This window comes from Copidosoma floridanum, unplaced genomic scaffold, assembly GCF_036245765.1.
Source record: "Copidosoma floridanum isolate Cflo_tuat_1 unplaced genomic scaffold, Cflo_Japanese_pri ptg000004l, whole genome shotgun sequence".
NCBI classification, from domain to species: domain Eukaryota; kingdom Metazoa; phylum Arthropoda; class Insecta; order Hymenoptera; family Encyrtidae; genus Copidosoma; species Copidosoma floridanum.
The window spans coordinates 36,740,593-36,762,157 of NW_028321881.1; the positions used below are offsets into that span (position 1 = coordinate 36,740,593).

At 30.9% G+C, this 21,565-nt stretch overlaps 1 protein-coding gene across 1 annotated transcript in view; it reads left to right on the top strand.

Annotated features, from left to right (window-relative positions):
- The window catches only part of pHCl-1 (pH-sensitive chloride channel 1), a 669,372-nt gene extending 648,483 nt beyond the window's left edge, over nt 1-20,889 (top strand). The window contains exons 13-14 of the mRNA XM_089598057.1: nt 15,686-15,700; nt 20,758-20,889. Coding sequence (XP_089454183.1) covers nt 15,686-15,700; nt 20,758-20,889 — 147 coding nt within the window. The remainder of the gene's footprint in view (nt 1-15,685; nt 15,701-20,757) is intronic.
- Nucleotides 20,890-21,565: the final 676 nt, after the last annotated feature.

Below are 21,565 nucleotides of genomic sequence, written 5' to 3' on the forward strand. Positions count from 1 at the left end.
TGATGATAAAAATGACTGAAAATAATTATTTGAAGTAGAAACGCACATATAAAAGTAACTTGCTGATTGAGTACAGTAGACTAAGCAGTAATTGAGGTTAGGGTACCAATTTTTTATCAATAATTTTTTAATTTCATTTTGTGATATAATTATTGATTGACTTTTAATAGTAAATGATAATAATAAAGTAATTTCACAAATATTAGCCAAAAAATTACATCATTAGGTATCGTGTGGATATGCATACCAGATACCAGCTGTCTAATGACGTTCCACTTCTGGTACATTATGCAGAAGCAGTACCGATAAACCATGCATAAACTTATGTATAAATCATCTGAATATTGACGGAATAACTAGCAAAACATCTTTTTCAAAGTATTGTTAAACGATAGAAGTAAAAAATTTTCAGGTTGCTACATTAAAATACCTTAAATAACGATGTTGAAAAGTGACGATTCTGTACGTATGCCTCACTTACGGATCTCTCAATCCATCAATATTTGATGTCGTGAATAAATACCTCAAAGAATTATTTTTTATTTGACACTCACTGCATCCAATCGCAATAAGAAATTTATAGACTGATAGAAAGATACGTTAAGTATGATTGCAGACTTTTTTTACTCGCTATCAATTCTTTAGAAATAAATAAATAAAATTAATGGATGTCGTTTCACTATTAGTACAATTTTTAAAATTGTTTTACTACTGGGTACTTTATCTTAATCAAAATCAGGACAGTAAGGACCTTTACAACTATGCATTTAAGCACCTTAAGGAACTTTAAAACAAACAAATAAGAAAATAATGATTCCTTATGCATTTTTTTAATATGACGTGAAACTAAAAAATGACATGAATATTTTATCAATTCTTGATTACCCTCTTGAAGGATCAACAAACGATTACTTATATGTTGTTTCCTGTACTTATAAATAAACAGGGTCAATTTTTCAATTCATTGTTGGATTCAATTTTTGGTCAACCTAAAGTTGAACGTTCTTCACGCGTGTAAGAGGATTTCATTCATGTTAGAAGAACAATTTAATAATTCTAATAAATTGATAATGTGTGTTATATATTGCAGGAAAACTAATAACAAGGCTTTCTTCCTTAAAAGTTAAATTATCCATTTAAACTTTTTTCTAATCATATATAAATCTCTAGCCTCGAAATTTGTACAACAAAGGCTGAATAATCGCTCGCGCCCATAAGAGAAATGTTAAGTCATGCAATTTCGGAAATTTTTTTCTTGAAAATTCAGATGCTAAAAAATATTGAAAAAATTCATATGTACTTCCAACATGTTACAGTACGACAGTAATTTTTTTCAGCGAGTGAATAAATTTCCTCAAAAACGACCGAACCTCCTTATCCCTGTAACTTCAATTTTTTTAGCCCAATAACGCATAAAAACAAAAATTTTAAATCTAATAGCCCTTTAAAAAAAGTGCATAGTATATATCAACAAATTATCAACATAGACTAAAAAATAAAACCATAGGACCCAGCGCACCTACTGGCTGGCTTAGTCTCTAGTATATTTTAGTATATACGTCATAAATAATCATTACAAAAATAATTATTTATGACCTATATACTAAAATACACCTCATCGCCTCGAGCGCTTACTTATTAGTAAATTAACAACTTAAAATGAAAACCACACTACCTAGAGTGCTTATCTGCCTGGAGGATTTTGAATAAACTTAATTACTAATGTATCAATTAAATAGACACGACCCGGAGCGCTTACATGCCTCAGATATCAGTAAAACAAGTTGATAATCATAAAACAAACAATAAAACTACACGATTAAGAATAGTTGCTGCCGTAGTCAATTAAAAAAAAATATATTAATATAAGAACTATAATCATACGACCCAAAACACTTACTGGCCAAGTATACTTATAAACAAGTGTCTCTTCATATAAACTAGAAAATAAAAACAGAAATTCATCTGCCAAGTATTTCTTCACGTTTTTTATCATAATTACTCTTTAAAAAGCAGTTCAATGCATTTTCAACAAGAATAATAAAACCTTTTTCATAAGCCTTAATAGTGAAAAGCGTTGTAATTTTTATTTCCATTGAATTCTCAAAATCATTTACATTATTTTCAAGGGTGTGCTATGTTACCTCACTTTTTTACTGCAAAAGGCATTTTCACGGGAGCTCCGTTTGTATGAATGTATGTATGCATGTCTGTTCGTATGAACGTATGCATGCATTAACACGCAATTCCACTGTGTGTCGTACTCACTATTATCATTACTCTGGTTATTGTAATTATAAATAATATTATTTTCAATTCAGGTGCTGTACACTTATGACGAGGGCTTTCCATAATGAGTCTTTTTGGTCTTGGATTGAGCACGAGTTGCGTATTTCGGTTCCAAAACATTTGAAACATATTTTTAGAGCACAAAATTTGGAATGTGCATTAACCCTAGATAATGTTATGGATAATGACATTTTGAAAATAGAGCAGTTTGTGCAATCGGAAGTTTACCGTAGTAATATCCCGGAAAACGCAAGTTTGCGAACTTATTACAGTTATTTTGACAAATCACCAGAAATTTTTAAATTCAGTATTGGAGATAAGGGTACGCTAGAAAGTCTTATTAGCTTTTGTAATAATGCACTTACATTGCGAACGGATATAGTTGATTTAGAGGATAATTTTCAAACGCACTTCAACAGCTCCCTGTCGTCATCTGAAATGGATAGATTGCCAACTCAGTCTACGTTACTTAAAATCTTGTTGAAAACATTTAAAGATAATATGGATTAAAAAAAAGAAGGTTTGCGTTATAGCGAAACGTTAAAACTTTTTTCAGCTTATGCGTACTTAATCGGTGGTCCATATTGTACCAAACTTTGCATGCCAATTTATGCGTACCATCCTTAAGTTCGGTTAAGCGGTACATTTTAGATAGCTCACCATTAACAGTAGAAGGTACATGCCGTTTTGCTAAGCTCAAATCTTTTTTAATAAGTAGGAATTTACCTTTAAACGTTTGGCTTAGCGAAGATGCTACAAGAATCAACAACACAATTCAATTTAATCCTCGGACTAATCAACTTATTGGCTTTGTCTTACCACTTGATGACATGAGCTTGCCTGTTGCATATTCTTTTTTAGCATCCTCAGCTAAAGACATTGAAGATCACTTCAAAAACAATGAGATATCGACATTGCTGTACGTATATATGGTGCAACCTTTACAAAGAGACGCGCCTTCTTTCCCCCTTTGCATATTTGGAAATCGCTATTCGTTTGATGCTGCAGATGTTTTGAAACGTTGGAATTTTATCACGAAGGGCTTAGAGAAAGAAGGAATTTACGTATTAGGATTCTCATCGGATGGTGATTCCCGTTTACTAAAAGCTATGCGTTTCATGAGTAAACTTGGCGCTGTTAGTAACGATTCCAATGACTCATATACTGTGGATATCGACGGATTTAATGCTCAAATATTACCGGACCATTTATGTATCCAAGATACTGTTCATATAGGAACAAATTTACGTAACAGATTATTAAAAGCGTCGATGGAGTTACCGATGGGGAGATATGTTGTTTCGAAAACCCATTTAGTTTTACATAAGATGTCAGTTTCAAAAGATAAATACTGCTTAAACGAGAAAGATTTACTTCAAAAAGATAAAATGAATTTTTCTTCGGTTGTGAGAATATCTTCTTTCAACGTCATTAAATTATTACAACATCAAGTACCAGACTCAAAAGCAACACAAATTTTTTTTAAACTTACTTCTTACATACTACACAGTTATCTTTCAATTCATTTGTCTGCAAGTGAGAGAATTTACTCGATTTGGTACGCAACTTTTTTCTTAAGACTGTGGCGTCAATGGCTTAACGATCACGAAGTTTACAATACGACAGATAACTTCATTTCAATGAACAGTTACGTATGTGTAGAATTAAACGCTCATGGCTTATTAAATATGATTTTAAAATGTATTGAGTCAAAGTCGTTTGATAATTATCTGCCATGGATGTTCAATAGCCAGGTTTGTGAAGGTTTCTTCAGAAGCTTGCACTCAATAACCACAACGTTTTCTACTATTGTAAACTGCTCACTTTTAGATGTGATGCACAAAATGCGTCGTATGCAAATGATAAATGATACCCATGCTCACGATTTCAAAGCTGATAATAAAAACATATTTTTGCCTCGGAAATTATTTTTAAATGCATCTTTTGAAATACAAGAAGAAAAAATTGTTTTGCCATTGAATATAAATTTATGTAAAGAAAACTCAGACTTAAATATTCAAACAATAAACGAAATTTTTCGTGAAGCAAAAACACATGCTTTTGAAGACTAATCCTTAGGTATGCAGGTTCGGATAGAAGAAGCTAACAAAATATACGTTAAATCCGTTACAAACAAAAATTTCCAAACTAAAACAAATGAAATAGAAGATGATGATGAAACCGTTGATCAAGATGAAGAGAATTTTTACAGTAATGATAAAGAAGGTATCCATGATGATAATGATGATGATGATGAAGTCAGTAACGAACAATTACGTGAGGATTTGGCTGTACTGACCACTTACACAGATCTTCAATTAAAAGATTACTCTCAAACAAAAACTATTGAAGATAGTGCATCTCCCTTTACGTTTGTTCGGAATTCCAAAGGTGAAAACATTCTAGTACGAAAGTCCTCTATTTGTTGGTACTTTAACGAACAGGTTGGAAAATTAAGCAGAGATCGACTCGAGCGAGTAAAAGACTACGAAGTAAAACCAAAAATAAGCCTTCAACAATCTACATATACAGTTGTAGAAAATGACGTAATTGCTGTCGGTGATTGATGCTTATTCAAAACACCATCAAAATCAAAATCCAAATGCTTGATTGGATTAGTACTGTCATTTGCATATCTAGAAGAAAAAACGTGGAGAAGCACATCGTACACGAACGACTACGTGAATGTTTAACAGAATGAAAAGAACGTGGGCGTTTTATGTACCTGGTACTCGGCAAAGGATACAAAATTAAGTGTACAAGATGTAAGTGTTCATGGATACCTTGAAATCTCGAATTATAAGCTAACTGTTGCTCCACCAACTCTTAAGGGGGCTCCAGCGAGCACTGGTACCAACCCAAAAACTATTCGGTTAGTTGGTATCACTTCTGTGAGTATATATCTATATATACGTGTATATATAAGCGAGCACCATCATCTATATATATGATGTGTCCGTACCTATGGTAAACAAACAGCAGCTTCTGCCACATACAGAGCATTTTATTTAGAATTAGTTTTTTTGTGTTATAAAAAATGAAAGAAATCACACATCACTGTAAGAGTCATCAAGACTTGCAGGATGCTGAAATGATTTTGCAACAACAAAAAAGAAATAAAAAAGTAATTGATGATAACAAACAAAAATTAATATTATTAAAAGGTTATTATTAATGATAAGATAATTTATAAAATGGCCAAAGAATCGATATCAATAGAAGTATTAGTAGATGCACATAAAAAAGATCCTACAAATGGCAACACCTCATTATTATCTATGAGTGTAAATAATAAAGTAAGAGTTACTTCAAATAAAAAAATTATGGACGCAATTTTTGATAAAATAAAAAGTAATTGCAGTTAAAATTTTTCAATGTTCTTTTTTATTTAAAAAAAACAAGTGTAAGTAATCCATAGGAGAACACGATTAAAAAAGAGTTACAAATGACATGAAACTTATGTAAGTACATGCAGTATAATTCTGAAATATTCAAAAGTGCGCGCCTTACAAACAACAAGATGGCATCCCGTCATGACCCTGCTAATTCAATGACTTGATCAATACTTTACAAAATATCTCAAATATTTCCAGGCTTACCTATATTTTTGAAGGTACCATCTGAAAGCTGAGATGTTTTTCTATAAAACAGTTACAGTTCTGACATGTAACTCCTCAATTATTGTTAGAAAATACCGATGTTTTCACGTTGCTCTATGAAAGGCTATGTATAATGTACGAACTTTGAGAGCAAATATCTCAAAATTTTCCAGGGTTAGAGGGGTAAATAAGGACACCGTTGGAATCAGCGTGTTTTTATCTATCAATTAAGCTACCTGTGACCTCCTAACTCCTCCCGCTGGAGCCCCCTTAATGGAGACAACTATTTTTTAGAAACGAATGTGTATAAAAGAATTTAAAAAAACTTATAAGAACTTAGTAAATAAATGCTTAAACACAACATCAATTCGAATATTCGAAATGAATTGTTTAAAATTAAAAGTAACTGTGGTAGTAGTCTTAATAAATACCTGTTTGTAACAACAATAGATATCAATTTTTTTCGAGATTTTTTTCGCATGAGCATGCTTGTATACGCGTAAATCACAAAATTAGGCGGTATTTTACGTGTACAAAATCAGTAATAGTAGTTATTTACGTGTAAATGTTGATAAAAGTGTAACGCATGTAGATAATAAAACATGTTATAAATAGTAATATTTTTTTACTGATTTCTTTGATGTAGGATCATACTCATAAATACATGCGAAAAACTCCTTTTTTTATCTTATCCACGCGAAAACGTTATCTTAGTTTGGTGAAGTTTTCAACTCTCCAAATAACTGCAAGCATTCTACAAGAAAATACAAGAAATAAGTGTGATTGATTGATCATTACGGTAGCACAGCTCATAAATTAGTTATTTATTTAATACGGTTCCGTACGAACCTTTCAGTTACACGTGGGAAACTTTCAATTCTCTGAGGCCAATAGACGTTTTTTTTATTTTATAATCTTTTTTTTCGTGATACTGATATACAGTGACGATGTGGTTTCAACCGCAATGTTCAACGCCTATAATTCTGACTGCCACACCATCGAGCAGTGATTTTTTTTTTATCACAACAGTCTATTGGCTGCATCATTGGGTTTACCCACTCACCACCTCTGTGTGAAGGTATATTGCCGCACCCATTATCCATCACCACCAATCACCACATTGGTGCATCGGGTGACCTTGCCCTGTGTAGCCTCTTCAAAACTATCGGATCTAGGCCAATTACCAACCCTGGATCATCCCCGTATTCTAGGAGCTACTAATTTGTTACTTTTAAAATGAATAAATAAGTGATGATATAATTTTTTCGCATTTTTTTAAAATTTTCATACTTAAAAAAACATTTTGTACTGTACTAATACAATAATTAATTTTTATTGCGTGTTCTTCTTTTACAATTTTTTCTTTGTAATTAAGGTGATTTTTTAACTGAAGGATGTAAAATTTATGCAGCAACGGTAGAAAGGATTTTTCTCATATAAATGTACTTACATACACGCTTTTACGCATACTTGTTCCCTTTTTTTTTGTGTTATTAAGAAAAAAATAAGTTATAAATCTATTTGCAAATGAAACAGGTTTATCTAATAGTAATCCTTCATGCAAACAAGAATTGGGAGCTATATACAGATCTTATAAATGCAATTGCAAGTGATTTTTCCATAAGGTTACATATTAATTTGCAAATTTTTTAAATGAAACGTGTTAATAAGGGTACAGTTGAACGATCTACCATATTTTAAGGGTATTTCTTATTTTTATAGGAAGTTGGTTTGAAACCATCGAAAAATTCGATGAAAGTGCACAGTCTTATACCGCCTAGCCTCCATATTGTTAATATTGTATTGTGCCATAATATATTGTTTATAATAGTTTAGTGATTAAATATTAAAATATTTATTGAAACCACACCCAAATAACGTACGTACACTCATTCCAACGATGATTGCAACACCTTCGTACACAATATCGTTTCATAGGCGGCATATTTATATTTATAATTATATTATCTGCCATGTAATTTTATAGAAGTATAACTTCTTACTTAGGTACCCAAGCTTCTACTGTCCACTAGTGTTTTATACAAAATTTTTATTATACGTTTAACCTGCCTGTAGCTACGGTTTAACTTTCTAAAATAAACTGACAGGCTTCGTTTATTGCATCCTTAATAAGGAACATTGATAATTTAAATTTAAAATGCGTATTTGCAATAATATTGTCTATTTTGTTCTCTCCTTATTTAAGAAATAGAGTGGCAGATATCATCACTTAAAAATGAAAATGAATTATTTTGTATGGAATTTCGACTTTACCGACTGTCAAACTTGTCCACCTGCTGCAGGCGTTCCACCTGTATTCCAAGTTGCGTTTCTGTTCTCATATTTATATCGTGTGTTGTGCCTTAAAGTTGTGTCTCTGTTGTGACAGGTAAAACAGCTATTTTTTACTTCGTTTTTTCCATCTAAAGCCCTAAGGTAAAAGCACCAGTACGTGAACACTTTTGCCATAAGGTCTTTGTTTTCTCATTTTTATTGAATTTCTGATTTGCATAATAACAAAACTGTCATTGGGCCAGTAAGTTTATATTTTTTCCTTTCAAAAAAAAAAAAAAAAAGTTTTTCCAGGTCATGTGTACAATTAATAAATTAATTTTAAAGTTTTTTTACCAATGACCCAGTAGATGAACAGCGTGTTCAGGTATTGGTACCGATACGTATTTTTGACTGAGTACTTGAACATCCCATGTTAATTAAATGGGAGAGAGGTTATGTTAGCTGCCTTCTACTGATTTCTATTTTTATCATGTATTGCAAATAACCAAATCGAAAAATTTCTTTCTAATTTCATTGGTAACATATTATGAAAACTATAACGACTGGCTTGACATACTATTATTATTGATTAACAGTGATTTCAATCGTTTTTATGTATTCGAGTACTGGGCATAGGTAAAATCTAATGGTACCAGTACCTGAACCGTCTCACAAGCCACCTCATACAAGTTGCACGAATAAACAATTTTTTTCTCGTTGAGTATAAAGACTTACTGAAATATAAATTTTGTTTTATCTAAAGAACGATCAAAGGATATCAGAAATTTTTTTTTTCTTATCCACTTAAATTGAAAATAGTTTATTCAAGCTGTTCAATCTACTGGTGCAATTTTAGGAAGTGTTCACGGACTGGTGCTTTTACCTTACTTCTGAGAAATGTTTATATGTAAGTTAATGTACACCCATTAAATATATATAACGTATACATCGTTGTTTTGTGGTATAATTGATTTGTTACAAAATACTTCCGTTCAGTGAACTTTATGTTCTCATACTTTTGCTAAGGTTTTTGCAATACTCCCTTTTTCAATAAGCAAATTTGTTCGCTTCTATATTTAAAGAACAATTTGGATGTGGATTGTGGATTGAGCGTGAGTATTTATAAGTTAACGTTTCGTATTGTGACTAAGTGGTAAAATACTTAACGAGTAATTGTAACTTCGATCGCAACGGATTAATTTTAGCAAGTAAACATGTACACTGTTCGGTCGAACCATTGCATTCGTGAGTAACGGTTTGAGTCGAAGACATAAAATAACGATACTCGTTGAAAGGTATGCGGGACAATAGTAGTGTGCAAATTTTTTTGTTGTAAATGGTAACATTGTATTTTTCGCAGACCACTCATCTTTCTCACGCTCTCTCTTTCTCTCTCTCTCTCTCTCTCTCTGTCTCTATTAAACAAGAGAAATAAGAATGCCTGATTTTCCGAATTAATCCTTAGAGTCCGAAAAGCTGTAACAGTTACTCTCGATTCGATTGCATTCGAAAAGCCGAAGTTCTTACATACATAATTGGTACATAATTCGCCCCAATATGTACAGATAACAGTCAAAAAATACGGTACATTACAGTATTCTCCCGATAAAAATTCAAAAGCGAGCTTTTTAATTTTTTATGAAACAAGTACCTACGTAAAAAAATATGATCAAATAATTTTCCTGAAATGAAGGAGGCTCTTGCATGGGTCTTGCACAACTGAAGAGTTATTTTTTTATAGATCTCACAAATGAATGAATCTGACAGCATCTGCTTTTTTGTACAATATCGTAGAAATTTTCAAAATATTCTATGAGAAATGTCACTTATTGGCTTGCAAAATGCATCAGAATTGTGGGAGGTTATAGTAAAAAAATATTTCATTTTTTTTAGTGTAGCTTAAAGTTCCAAAGAAAATTAGAAATTTTTTTTCATTTTTTTTCTGATACATCCGTTGCTACGGGAAACTGTGTATTCTTTAAGTCTTGCATACTCTATTAATCTTAAAAACGTCTAAAAATATGGGAAGTAATATTTCGCATTGATTTTTGTTGTTTTTGGCTGGAATTAAAAAAAAAAAATTTTTTTGCCTCAGGTCCTCTTATGCTAGATTAGTTCTTTGTGAGGCCAGTTCGGCGTAAAGATAGATTCAGCTCTATTATAGTAAATGCATGTAAAAAAAGGCGCTATCCTTTTAAAAGTCTACTTTTCATACCACTTTTTTTTTATTCATACTTATTATGAAATACTTTCCTACAAGAAAACGCTTTTGATAAGAAATTGTGTTAAAGCAATTGACTACAAATACTGAAAAAAAATTTTTGGTTTTCAAATAAATTTTTTTATGTATTGTCAATCAACTCTTGTTGCTTATTTATTTATTAATTAGTTCGTTTTATTACATTTGGCGTTATATTAGAGGATTTAGAAATTATTATTCTTATTTTCCAGTTGTTTGGTATTTGAATTACGCATTTTGCAAAATCAATTAAGAATAAAGTCCCTATGCGAAAATAGAAAATTAATACTTATATATATTTGCAAAAAAAAAAGAGATTTATGTATTTAAGATCTTATGAAATATACGACCTTAATATTCGTAAGTGCTAACAGTTATAAGTCCTGAATTATTGTTAAAATGGAAAACAGCTATAAGTTTAATAATGAAAAACATTGTGTTGAAAACGTTTACAACTTTTACAACTTTCTTCCAGATTATAGGATTGCCCTGAAAATTAACGCAGCTTATCTCTGTGAACCTAAAAACACTATCTTAACAGTTTCCCATCAGCAAAAAAGTTAATAATAATCTTATTAAATAAATAAATAGCCGAAATCATCAAAAAAATTTTAATTTCCGTGAAATTTCGTCTGTAACTTTCTTTCAAGAGATAGGATAAGTGTAAAAACTTGACAGCTTATTGCTTTGTATCTACCAACATTGGCATAAAAATTATAAACAACAACATTCTGTGTATAAACATTCCGTAAGAAACAAGAAATCCCAAATTCCGACGAAATTTCAGCTGTACTCTTCTTCACAGAAATAAGATTGCTTTGAAATTTTGTATAAATTATCTCTTAGAAGCGTACGACACTAGCAAATTAATTTTACGTAGGCAGAAAATGAATATTTTCGTTAAATTGACAAACAATCAGATAAGAGTAGCGATCAATTGGCAAATTTAATGAAAAATTCGCTGTCTCTTACTAAGCAAAGTAGGATTGCACTGAAATTTAGTATAATTTATCATTTCTGAGTATACAACTACATCTCATAACTTTTACATTGGCAAAAAAATTATTAACAACACTAAATGTGTATACTTACGTCAAAAACAAACAAACCAGGGGGGATAAATGGGTCATGGGACCCACGGTAAGAACGAAGTTCTTTAAACATGAGATGAGTATAGACACAATTTTTCAGGTAACAAGGGGGTCGCCAGACCCACAGGAAGAACGAAGCTCTGTAAACGTTAGTACTGCATTCATGTTGTTAACTAAAATAAAAACACTTGAAAAACGAATAAAAAAAAAAAAAAAAAAAAATAGTTTACTACTCACGATGGTTGAACTTCGTGAGAACGTCGTGCATAAATACAGTACTCACGAAGTTCAACCATCGTGAGTAGTAAACTATTTTTTTTTTTTTTTTTTTTTTTATTCGTTTTTCAAGTGTTTGTTTTAGTAAACAACATGAATGCAGTACTAACGTTTACAGAGCTTCGTTCTTCCTGTGGGTCTGGCGACCCCCTTGTTACCTGAGAAATTGTGTCTATACTCATCTCATGTTTAAAGAACTTCGTTCTTACCGTGGGTCCCATGACCCATTTATTTCCCCTGGTTTGTTGTTTTTTTTTTTATTTTATTTTTGTTTTTTTTTCTTTATTTCTTGTTTTATTTTTTGTTTTTTTTTTCATATTTTATTTTATTACATTTTTTTTTTTTTTCTTTATTTCTTGTTTTACTTTTTTTTTTTTTTTCTCATATTTCATTTTATTACATTTTTTTTCATTTTTTTGTATTTCCTATATTTAATTTCTTTCTTATTTTCATATTTAATCTTTTTTTTTTATTCCCTTTTTTTTTTTTTTTTTTTTTTTTTTTCAATTTATATAATTATGTGACATAGTAACACAATTAGTTAGTCGAATTCAAAATCTTAAAAGCCATTAATACGTTGTGAAACTCTATCGTATATGTTTATTTTAATAATTTATTTATAAAATAATTTATTTATAACAGTAATTATTAGTATTACTGTAATGCCAAAAAAACCTCAGGTTTAATAAAAATCGGTCGGTATTTTATGCATCTAATGCATTTTTTTTTTTTTGAACACAAATACACAATTTATCATGAATTAAATGTAGTATCAGTGAATGCATATAAAAATGGAATATTATAGTTACGAACCGCACGATAAGTACAAGAAACCGATCTTCTATAGTCGGCAGCTCTTGTAGCAGAGTTGGTAAGGTACTGAATTCACGTGCAGGAGGTCGATGGTTCAAATCTATTTATGGGAAAATGTTTTTTTTTTTTTTTTTTTTTTTTTAGAATTGTAAAAGAAAAAAATTCAAAGTGAAACAAAAGTTTTTGTGGGAAAATAAAACTGTTATTGGTTTGAAAATTAATTGCTTGGGAGTGTAAGGGGGAATGGTGGGTAAAGGTGTGTAGAAGAGTAACACGGCAGGGTGGACAGATATACATATATAGCGGGGAGAGGGGAAGTGTGTAGAGAACAGTAGGTGAGGGGAACGGGGTAAGGGGGGAACTTGAAAGGCAGAGACTTTGGGTAAAACTACTTTCGTTTCCAAAAAAAAAAAAATCTGTCGGTTTTAAAATTCCAGCCCCCCGAGTAACGCGACATAAAGAACTTCGTTCTAAAATACCAAATTGCGATGCAATAACTGCTGTAACTTTCTTTACAAGTAAGAATGCTAAGAAACAAATGTAGTTACTTCAATTAAGTCTTTTCACAATGCAAAAAAAAATCTAAGCTGGCAGAAAAGTTGTAAATAATCATAGTAAATATATTATATAATCGTAGTTTATGAACGCGACTTTAATTTTTTTTCTAAAAAATTTGCCCAATTTTTTTTTCTACATCAAAATGCAAATTCAAAGTAATGTAAGATAATAAAAACTGATATTTAACTTCATCAGAGCAATTGTAAAAATGGATATTAAACAAACACATTTTTCTGGGGAGACTTAGGAAACACATAGATTCTGATATTTAACTTCATCAGAGCAATTGTAAAAATGGATATTAAACAAACACATTTTTTCGGGGGGACTTAGGAAACACATGAATTCTGCCGAAAAAATGGCTACAGCTTGGTAAATCAAACACTTAGTTATTGCGCGCAGTTTTTTTATATGTTGTATACTTAAACACTTATTCAACAATTCCTTGATATTTAGTGAAACCAATCAATTGTTCTTGACTTTTAATTTTGTGTGCAATTTGGCTTTAATCCTATGTGTTGAAACAAAGTTACAGACATAATTTCACAAAAATTTAGATTTTTTTTCAAGATTTGATCTATTTGTTTATTTAATAAGATTGTTATTAATTTTTCTGCCGACATAAGACTAATAAAATATTGTTTGTAGATATATAGAGATCAGCTGTATAAGTTTTTATATTAATCCTATTTATGGAAAGAAAGTTATGGACGAAATTTAACAAAAATTTAGATTTTTTCGAAGATTTCATTTATTTATTTATTGAATAAGATTGTTATTAATTTTTCTGCTGACGTAAGACTAATGAAATATCGTTTGTAGGTATAGAGAGATCAGCTGCGTAAGTTTTTAAATTAATTCTATTTTTTTAAATAGAGTTATAGACGAAATTTCACGAAAATTTGGGTTGTTTTGAAGATTTCGTATATTCATTCATTTAATTATATAATTATCAATTTTTCTACCAACTTGAAACAGGAAAAATAATTTTTGTAGGTACACAGAGATAAGCTGTATACGTTATTTTTTGAATCCTATGTGTTGAATCAAAGTTACAAGCGAAATTTCAAAAAAATTTAGATTTTTTCGAAGATTTCATTTATTTATTTGTTTAATAAGATTGTTATTAATTTTTCTGCCGACGCAAGACTGATAAAATATTGTTTGTTGGTATATAGAGATTAGCTGAGTAAGTTTTAAAATTAGTTATATTTTTTGAAATAGAGTTATAGTCGAAATTTCACGAAAATTAAGGTTGTTTTGAAGATTTCGTCTATTGATTTGTTTAATAATATTATTATCAATTTTTCTGCCGACCGGAAACTGTCAAAATATTGTTTGTAGGTACACAGAGATGAGCTGTGTACGTGATTTCTTTACTTCTATGTCTTGAAACAAATTTAGAGACGAAATTTCACGAAAACGTGGATTGTTTTGAAGATTTCGTTTATTCTTTTATTTAATAATATTATTATCAATTTTTGTGCCGTCGTGAAACTGATGAAATATTATTTGTAGATACACAGAGATTAGTTGTGTACGTTTTTACATTAATCCTTATTTATGGAACAATGTTATAGACGAAATTTCACGAAAATTTAATTTCTTTGAAGATTTCGGATGTTCACTTATTTAATAAGATTATCATTAACTATTCTTCCAATGGGAAACTGATAATGTAGTGTTTGTAGCTTAGTTAATTCACAGGGCAATCCTATAACTGGTAGTATCGTATATGTGTTTAAATTCTATTTATCGGTCATGTGTTAATTATTTATTTGACATTTTTTAACAAGAAGGCTTATTTTATTGTACACAATTTTTTCTTTAATACAGAGTTTTGCAAAAATCGAAGCATATTGGAATGTAATCTGGAAACTATTCTAAAATTATAACTGTTGGAATAACATGAGTAGATCTAAAAATAAACTTTACTTTTCAGCAATATATTTGTTCCTAAAAATGAGTGATCCTAAGGAGATTAACAGTTCCAAATTTTGGAGCAGAATTGAAGGCAAGTTGAGAGTGAAAGTTCCACAATACTTGATAAACATTATGAAAGCGCAGAACTAAAATAATCACTGTAGCTTTCAATGCGTGAATGAAAATTTATTACCTCAGTTGGAAGAGTTCGTCCGCTCAGATATCTATACGTCGTCGGTACCTGAAGAAGCCGATGAAATAATTTTATTTGACTTCTACGGTCCTTATTTTAAGGAGGCTTGGGCGATTTTGAATTAAATGCTGGCTAGGTCTGAAATTCAGAGATTATATAGATAAAGTTTGCTAGATTTTTTTAGGAAAACAAAATAGGTAGGTCAACACATTTATTTTCGAGAAAATCGCTTGTGAAAATTCGTCATTTTAACACGCAACCTAACGGAACCCGAAATTTAATAGACTACCTTACCGCAATAAAAAGCTGTGGGCCCACACATTAAATTGGTACATGTACTTGAAAGTATAAAGAATCTGTTATTTAAAAAAAAGAATAGGATCAACACGTTAAATTTTGAGAAAATAGCGAGGAAAACATCGAACATGAGAATTGTTTTGTTCAGGTACTTTAAGTACGCATGCGCTGTACATTCATAAACATACACGCATGAAAATTTGAGTCTAACACAAGTATAGGTATATAATAGCCGATGAGAGCAAGAGAGTACAGTGCTGTCAGCTTTGTCGTGGCAGGGCCGTCATCTTTACACAAGGTACCTCGGGAAAACTAATAAATTTTTTAATATCGATTTTCCCAATGACTTTTCCGCGTATTATTGCTATTTTGTTAACACATGTGTATAATCAAAATGATTATAAAAAAAATATTACAAAGGATCATTTGTATGACAAATACCCCACAGGGGCCCCTCAATAGATACGACACCAAACGCCCAAGCCCCCTTAAGTATCGTAAGAAGTTTGAATTCGTCATAGGTGACAAACACCTGTTACTTAAAATGAAAGATTTTGTTTGTAAGCAGCCCATCAGATTTTAGGAAGTAGTTTCAAAAAATAGGAAAGAAAGTACTGAAATACAGAAATTAACATTTAATAAAAATAAAGAAGAAGAGAAAATGAGAATTTTTATTAAAAAATAAAAAAGGAAGGGAAAGACGAAAATTTATTAAAAAAATTAGAGAATATAAAAGTAGACATATCTGTAGTTGAGAATAATATTTATTGTGAGATAGTTTGTCCCCAGTGTAACATGAAATGTAAATTGACAAAACAAAAGACTTATTGGAATATTTTTAACTTTAAAAGGCACTACATTAATCATGACGAAAGTGATGGGAAAAAACGGAAAAGCAAAAAACTTAATGCTGCTGAATATAACGATCACCAAGACAAATTAGAGTCATCACTAAATGCGAGAGACTTGGAAAAATCTTACAACGAAGAAACTCCAATGAAAAGGTCACAACGAAGTGTTACTAAGTCTGGTGATGAATTATTAGAGTCAGAAAACGAGTATCCAATGAACGGATCGAGTACTAATAATGCACCAGAAAAAATTATAAACTTCAATCAATGTTAATCATTTAAGAAAATCTCAATAGTTTCGAACAAATTTATTTTATTTTAGAGTTTTCACCCCTAATCACTATATCTTTATGATATCGTAATCATTCAATCAGTCAAACACACATTTTTTTCAAAAAAAAAACCTATAGATTTTTTGGGTCACTGATAACGAATATGACGTCAGAATTTCAAAATTCAAAATGGCGGAACAAATATGGCAGCCGAAAACATCAAAACGCTCTAAAAATTTGAGATAATGTGGCCATAGAGTTTTTTTAGGTTGCTTAACACGAATCTGGTATCAAAATAATATAATTCAAAACAGTAGATCTAATATGGCAGCCTGCAAACTGATACTTGTTAAAAACTAACAAGTTCTTGGTTATAGAAATTTTTTAGGTCTCTGAACACGCATCTGGCATTGGAATTGTACCACAATTATAAAATTCAAAATGGTGGATTCAATATGGCATCCAAAAAAATTGATACCTGTTCAAAACCAACAGAATATCAGCCCTGGTGGTTTGTTAGGTTGCTGAACACGAATCTGGAATAATATTTACATTAAAAATGGCGGATACTTTATCTTGGTTTCAAAAAAAACGTTAAAATGTTAAAAATCTGTCGATAAAAGTTTTTGAGGTCGCTGAACACGAATCTGGAATTTTAATGTTTAACGAAAGAATACAGGATTTCGTATGATTATCAATATATTAATCAAAATTTTCATAGAGTCCATTACGTGATAAAACAACATAGACAGGTTTTGGAAAAAATCATAGCAGTTAGTGTCGCTCGATGCTCGTAAGCCTAAGACTAGATTAATACATTGTAAAAGAATAACATTATTTACCGGAAAAACATTTTCTACTATTAAATAAGAACAATTACTTACGTACCTATGTATTTATATTCCAATAAATACTGCTTGTTAAAACTAGATTATGGATTAGCTAAGCAACTCTACAAGTTTAGAATGTAAAAGCATAGATATATAGCAGATTTGTGTCAAAAACTTGTATCATTTTTACTTAAATATTCTAATTGTATGTATAAATATATGTATATCGAATCTTATGTAAATACATGAGATTCGAAAATTCTGATTTTGAGCAATAAGTTCTAATTATTTACAGCTACGTCATAATATAAATTTCTTACGAAGTTAGCTTCTACTCTTTGGCTTCAATCGATAGTATTTTTTTCCTTTTACTGAATAACACTCATATTTTTAGATTAATATTAAAAGATTGATTTTCGTTCGTTCAATTTCCTCGTAGTCATTCTCAGCTTCTGCTAACTCGTCTTCTATCTCATGATAATTAGAATTCTCTTTACAGACAAATAATATTGCCATTTTATAATTATGGTACAATTCTAATGCCAGATGCGTGTTCAGCAACCTAAAAAATTTCTATAACCGAGAACTTGTTAGTTTTTAACAAATATCAGTTTGCAGGCTGCCATATTAGATCTACTGTTTTGAATTATATTATTTTGATACCAGATTCGTGTTAAACAACCTGAAAAAACTCTATGGCCAAATTTTTTTGAATTTTTCAAGCATTTTGACTTTTTAGGCCGCCATATTGAATCCGCCATTTTTAATTTCGTCGTTTTGATACCAGATTCGTGTTAAGCAACCTAAAAAATCTCCTATGGCCACATTATCTCAAATTTTTAGAGCGTTTTGACGTTTTTGGCTGCCATATTGGTTCCGCCATTTTGAATTTTGAAATTCTGACGTCATATTCGTTATCAGCGACCCAAAAAATTTTGTAGATATTTAGTTTTTTGTAAAAAATGTGTGTTTGTCTGATTGAATGATTATGATATTATAAAGATATAGTGATTAGGGGTGCGTTTAGGGATAGTTTTTAACCTCTAAATTTTTTTTTCACTTCGGACTACTTTTCCTTTACTCTGGGATGTTTGAGCTTCAAGATCCCAAAAAGAATTATCTTGATCGGTCCATCACAGTGGCCGCTATTTTATTTCGACACAAAAAACGGCGTTTTTGCCTACTGTGCGCCTGAACTGGGGATAGCTTGCCGTTTTCTTCTTCACCTCTAGCGACAACGTGAACAGAACACAAGGGAGGAAAACAGGACACACTCAAAGTAAGCACTCGCAAGTACTTATTATTGAAAATAAAAGAAATGTGCGTGAAAAAATAATATAATACAATAATTTCACTCATGGATGTCGATGCGTGTATATGTGTGCGTGTGTGTGTGCACTTTGAGCGTGGATGCTTGACGAGCTCGCGGTGCCAAATCGTGATATGGGCAGACCTACGTGGGCTTATTACAAAAACTATCTCGAAAAGTACCTGATGGCAAGTACTTACAGTCGCTATGGACGCCTTCTCGCAAGCCGTCCCTTCTGGCTGAGTCTGGAAGCCGATTGAAGCCACTTGTTGTCGGCACTGACCTTGAGTTGCTCGTGGAACTCGTACTCTTCGATCCACATACTAGGGTAGTATACAGCCTGATCTAGAGCACTTTCTCTCACAGCAACACAAAGAACGAGATGGAAAACACTCTGGATCGTCACACAACACCAGAAAAAACACCAAAGTGAAGCAAACTGCAGCAGTAACAACAATAACACAATCACGGAGACAAAACGCTTTACACGAGCTTGCAGGCCCAAGCTAATCTGTTGCTCTCGGCTTTTCATCACCAAATCCTATGCTGCTAAGTTCATTTATTTACGAAATTATTAAAATTAAAATTGTAATTAAATAAAACCAGAAGTCAGTAGGTGCTTGCCTACCTAAGTATAAAGTTATACTTTTGTAACAGACAACGTACGAATGTACGTATAGTTTTTATGCAATGGTGATTTAAATGTAACTTAAATCTACCACAGTGTAATCAAATATGGTACAACTATTGTTAAAACTAGGATATGCAGTAATGAGATGCGATATTAATAAGGATTTTTATTTAAGAAACAATTAAAAAGTGTATTATGTGGGTAAGAAAGGTACAGAGTACAGCCATGGCATGGAGTACCGTCAGTCTGGTCATCAGTACGAGACTCCCAACTTTTAATAAAATCTTCAGATAATTTTAAAACAACTTCTGACGCTAATAAAACCTTAGTTTGTGTATTTAAGTATATAACAACCATTATATAAATCTAAAGAAAAGCTGAAATAAAACATTCTGTAGTACTGTTTTATCTTAAAAGGGGTATTAAGTATGACTACGCCCCAGTGGACGTCACTTAACTCCAAAAATCATTTTATACACAATATTTCAAAATGATAAGATGCAATAAAAATTGAATAATTTATCGATGAAACTTCATGTGAAACTTCATAAATCAATAATGGAAAAAAGATGAAAAAAATGTAGAACTTTGCTATAATTTGAAAAAAATGATTAAATAATATAAACACTTATAAGTTTATGTTATAATAAAAATCAACAAATCAATAGTAATTAAATAATTTATAAATATAGGAAGTACCAAGAAGAAAAAAATTCATTAATAAATAGTGAATGAATATTTAAAGAAAAAATAAGTTACAAACCACATTATACATGCAATGAAAGGTAACTTCCTGTTAGAAATCACTTGTGGCTAAGGAAATACGGTGCTGAGCTTGTGTGGTACGGGGGTCCGAACCTAATAGGGAGTTTTCTATTATTTTTGTTGTTTTTTTGTTTTCTTAGGAATTAAATAAGGGAGTTCAAATTAAAAATTTACTTGTGTCACTTTGTTAGTAGTGGGGGAACTGTAAGTTTAAGTGACAATTTACTTCCGTTATATATTTTTTGAGAGTAAAAATTTTGAAATCGTTGATCGACTCCTGTATTAAGCGCGCGTATAGGAGTATAACTTTAGAAACTATTAAATTTGCATGAGTTTTTTCAAATTGTAAAAACAAAATAAATTTTTAAAAAGCAGCACAAATGTGCTTGTGTTGCTATGACATTTTTTGCTCTGGTGACGAATGCTTTAGTAGCAGAACTCAAAAGTTTTTCCTTCTGTTTAAATTTGATTTAATGTAGTAGGGAATTCTCATTCTTAAACTTTTAAAATTAATTAAAAATAAATATTTATTTGATTTTTAAAACAGGTGCGGAAAAAGGAGCCTCCACATCCCATAAGAGTAGCCAAAACGATAGACGTGATAGCCAGGATCATCTTTCCTGCAGCATATTTTGTGTTTCTTACATTCTTTTTTATCCACTATAAAGGTGTTTCCTAGAGGCAGGCCTTTGAGGCCTAGGAAGAGCCTCCGTCGCTATATTGAGTCTTTCTACGGTTAGGGACTCAGTAATTCAAAAAATACGACGTGCAATCAATTAACAAAAAACACTTCTAGTCACTGTCAACAAAAATTCTTCTCAAAGACAAGCAAAACGAGTACTAGTATAAATCATAAGATTCTTGAAATAAATTCTGATGTACGTCGATACAAATAGACAAAAACAATTATTTATGTGTAAATGAAATTGAGAGTTGAAACACTTTGCATATAAAATTACAAAATAAAAAAGTGCAAAAGTCAAGAAAGATAACTCTCTTAAATGATGTTAAAAAGCAAGTATGCCTACCATCAAAGCTTATATTTTTATTAATACTAGTTATTGAATTACTGTATGTATATTATGGTCAGATATTATGGATTACTGTTATCGTAAGCTTACAAACGATCATTATTATAATTAAAACTGTAATGCTATGAATAAGCAAAAGATTTTATTACCATATAAATATTGCGTTTAAATGTTGTTGTGGAATAAATATGACAATTAAAATTATTGTTATAAATATATTCAACACTGAATTTTTGCAATTAAATACAGAAAAAGGCAGTAAGTACTGTTACATCTACCTTATTTTAAAAATTAATAAAAATTTGCACTTGTCAGATATAAAAA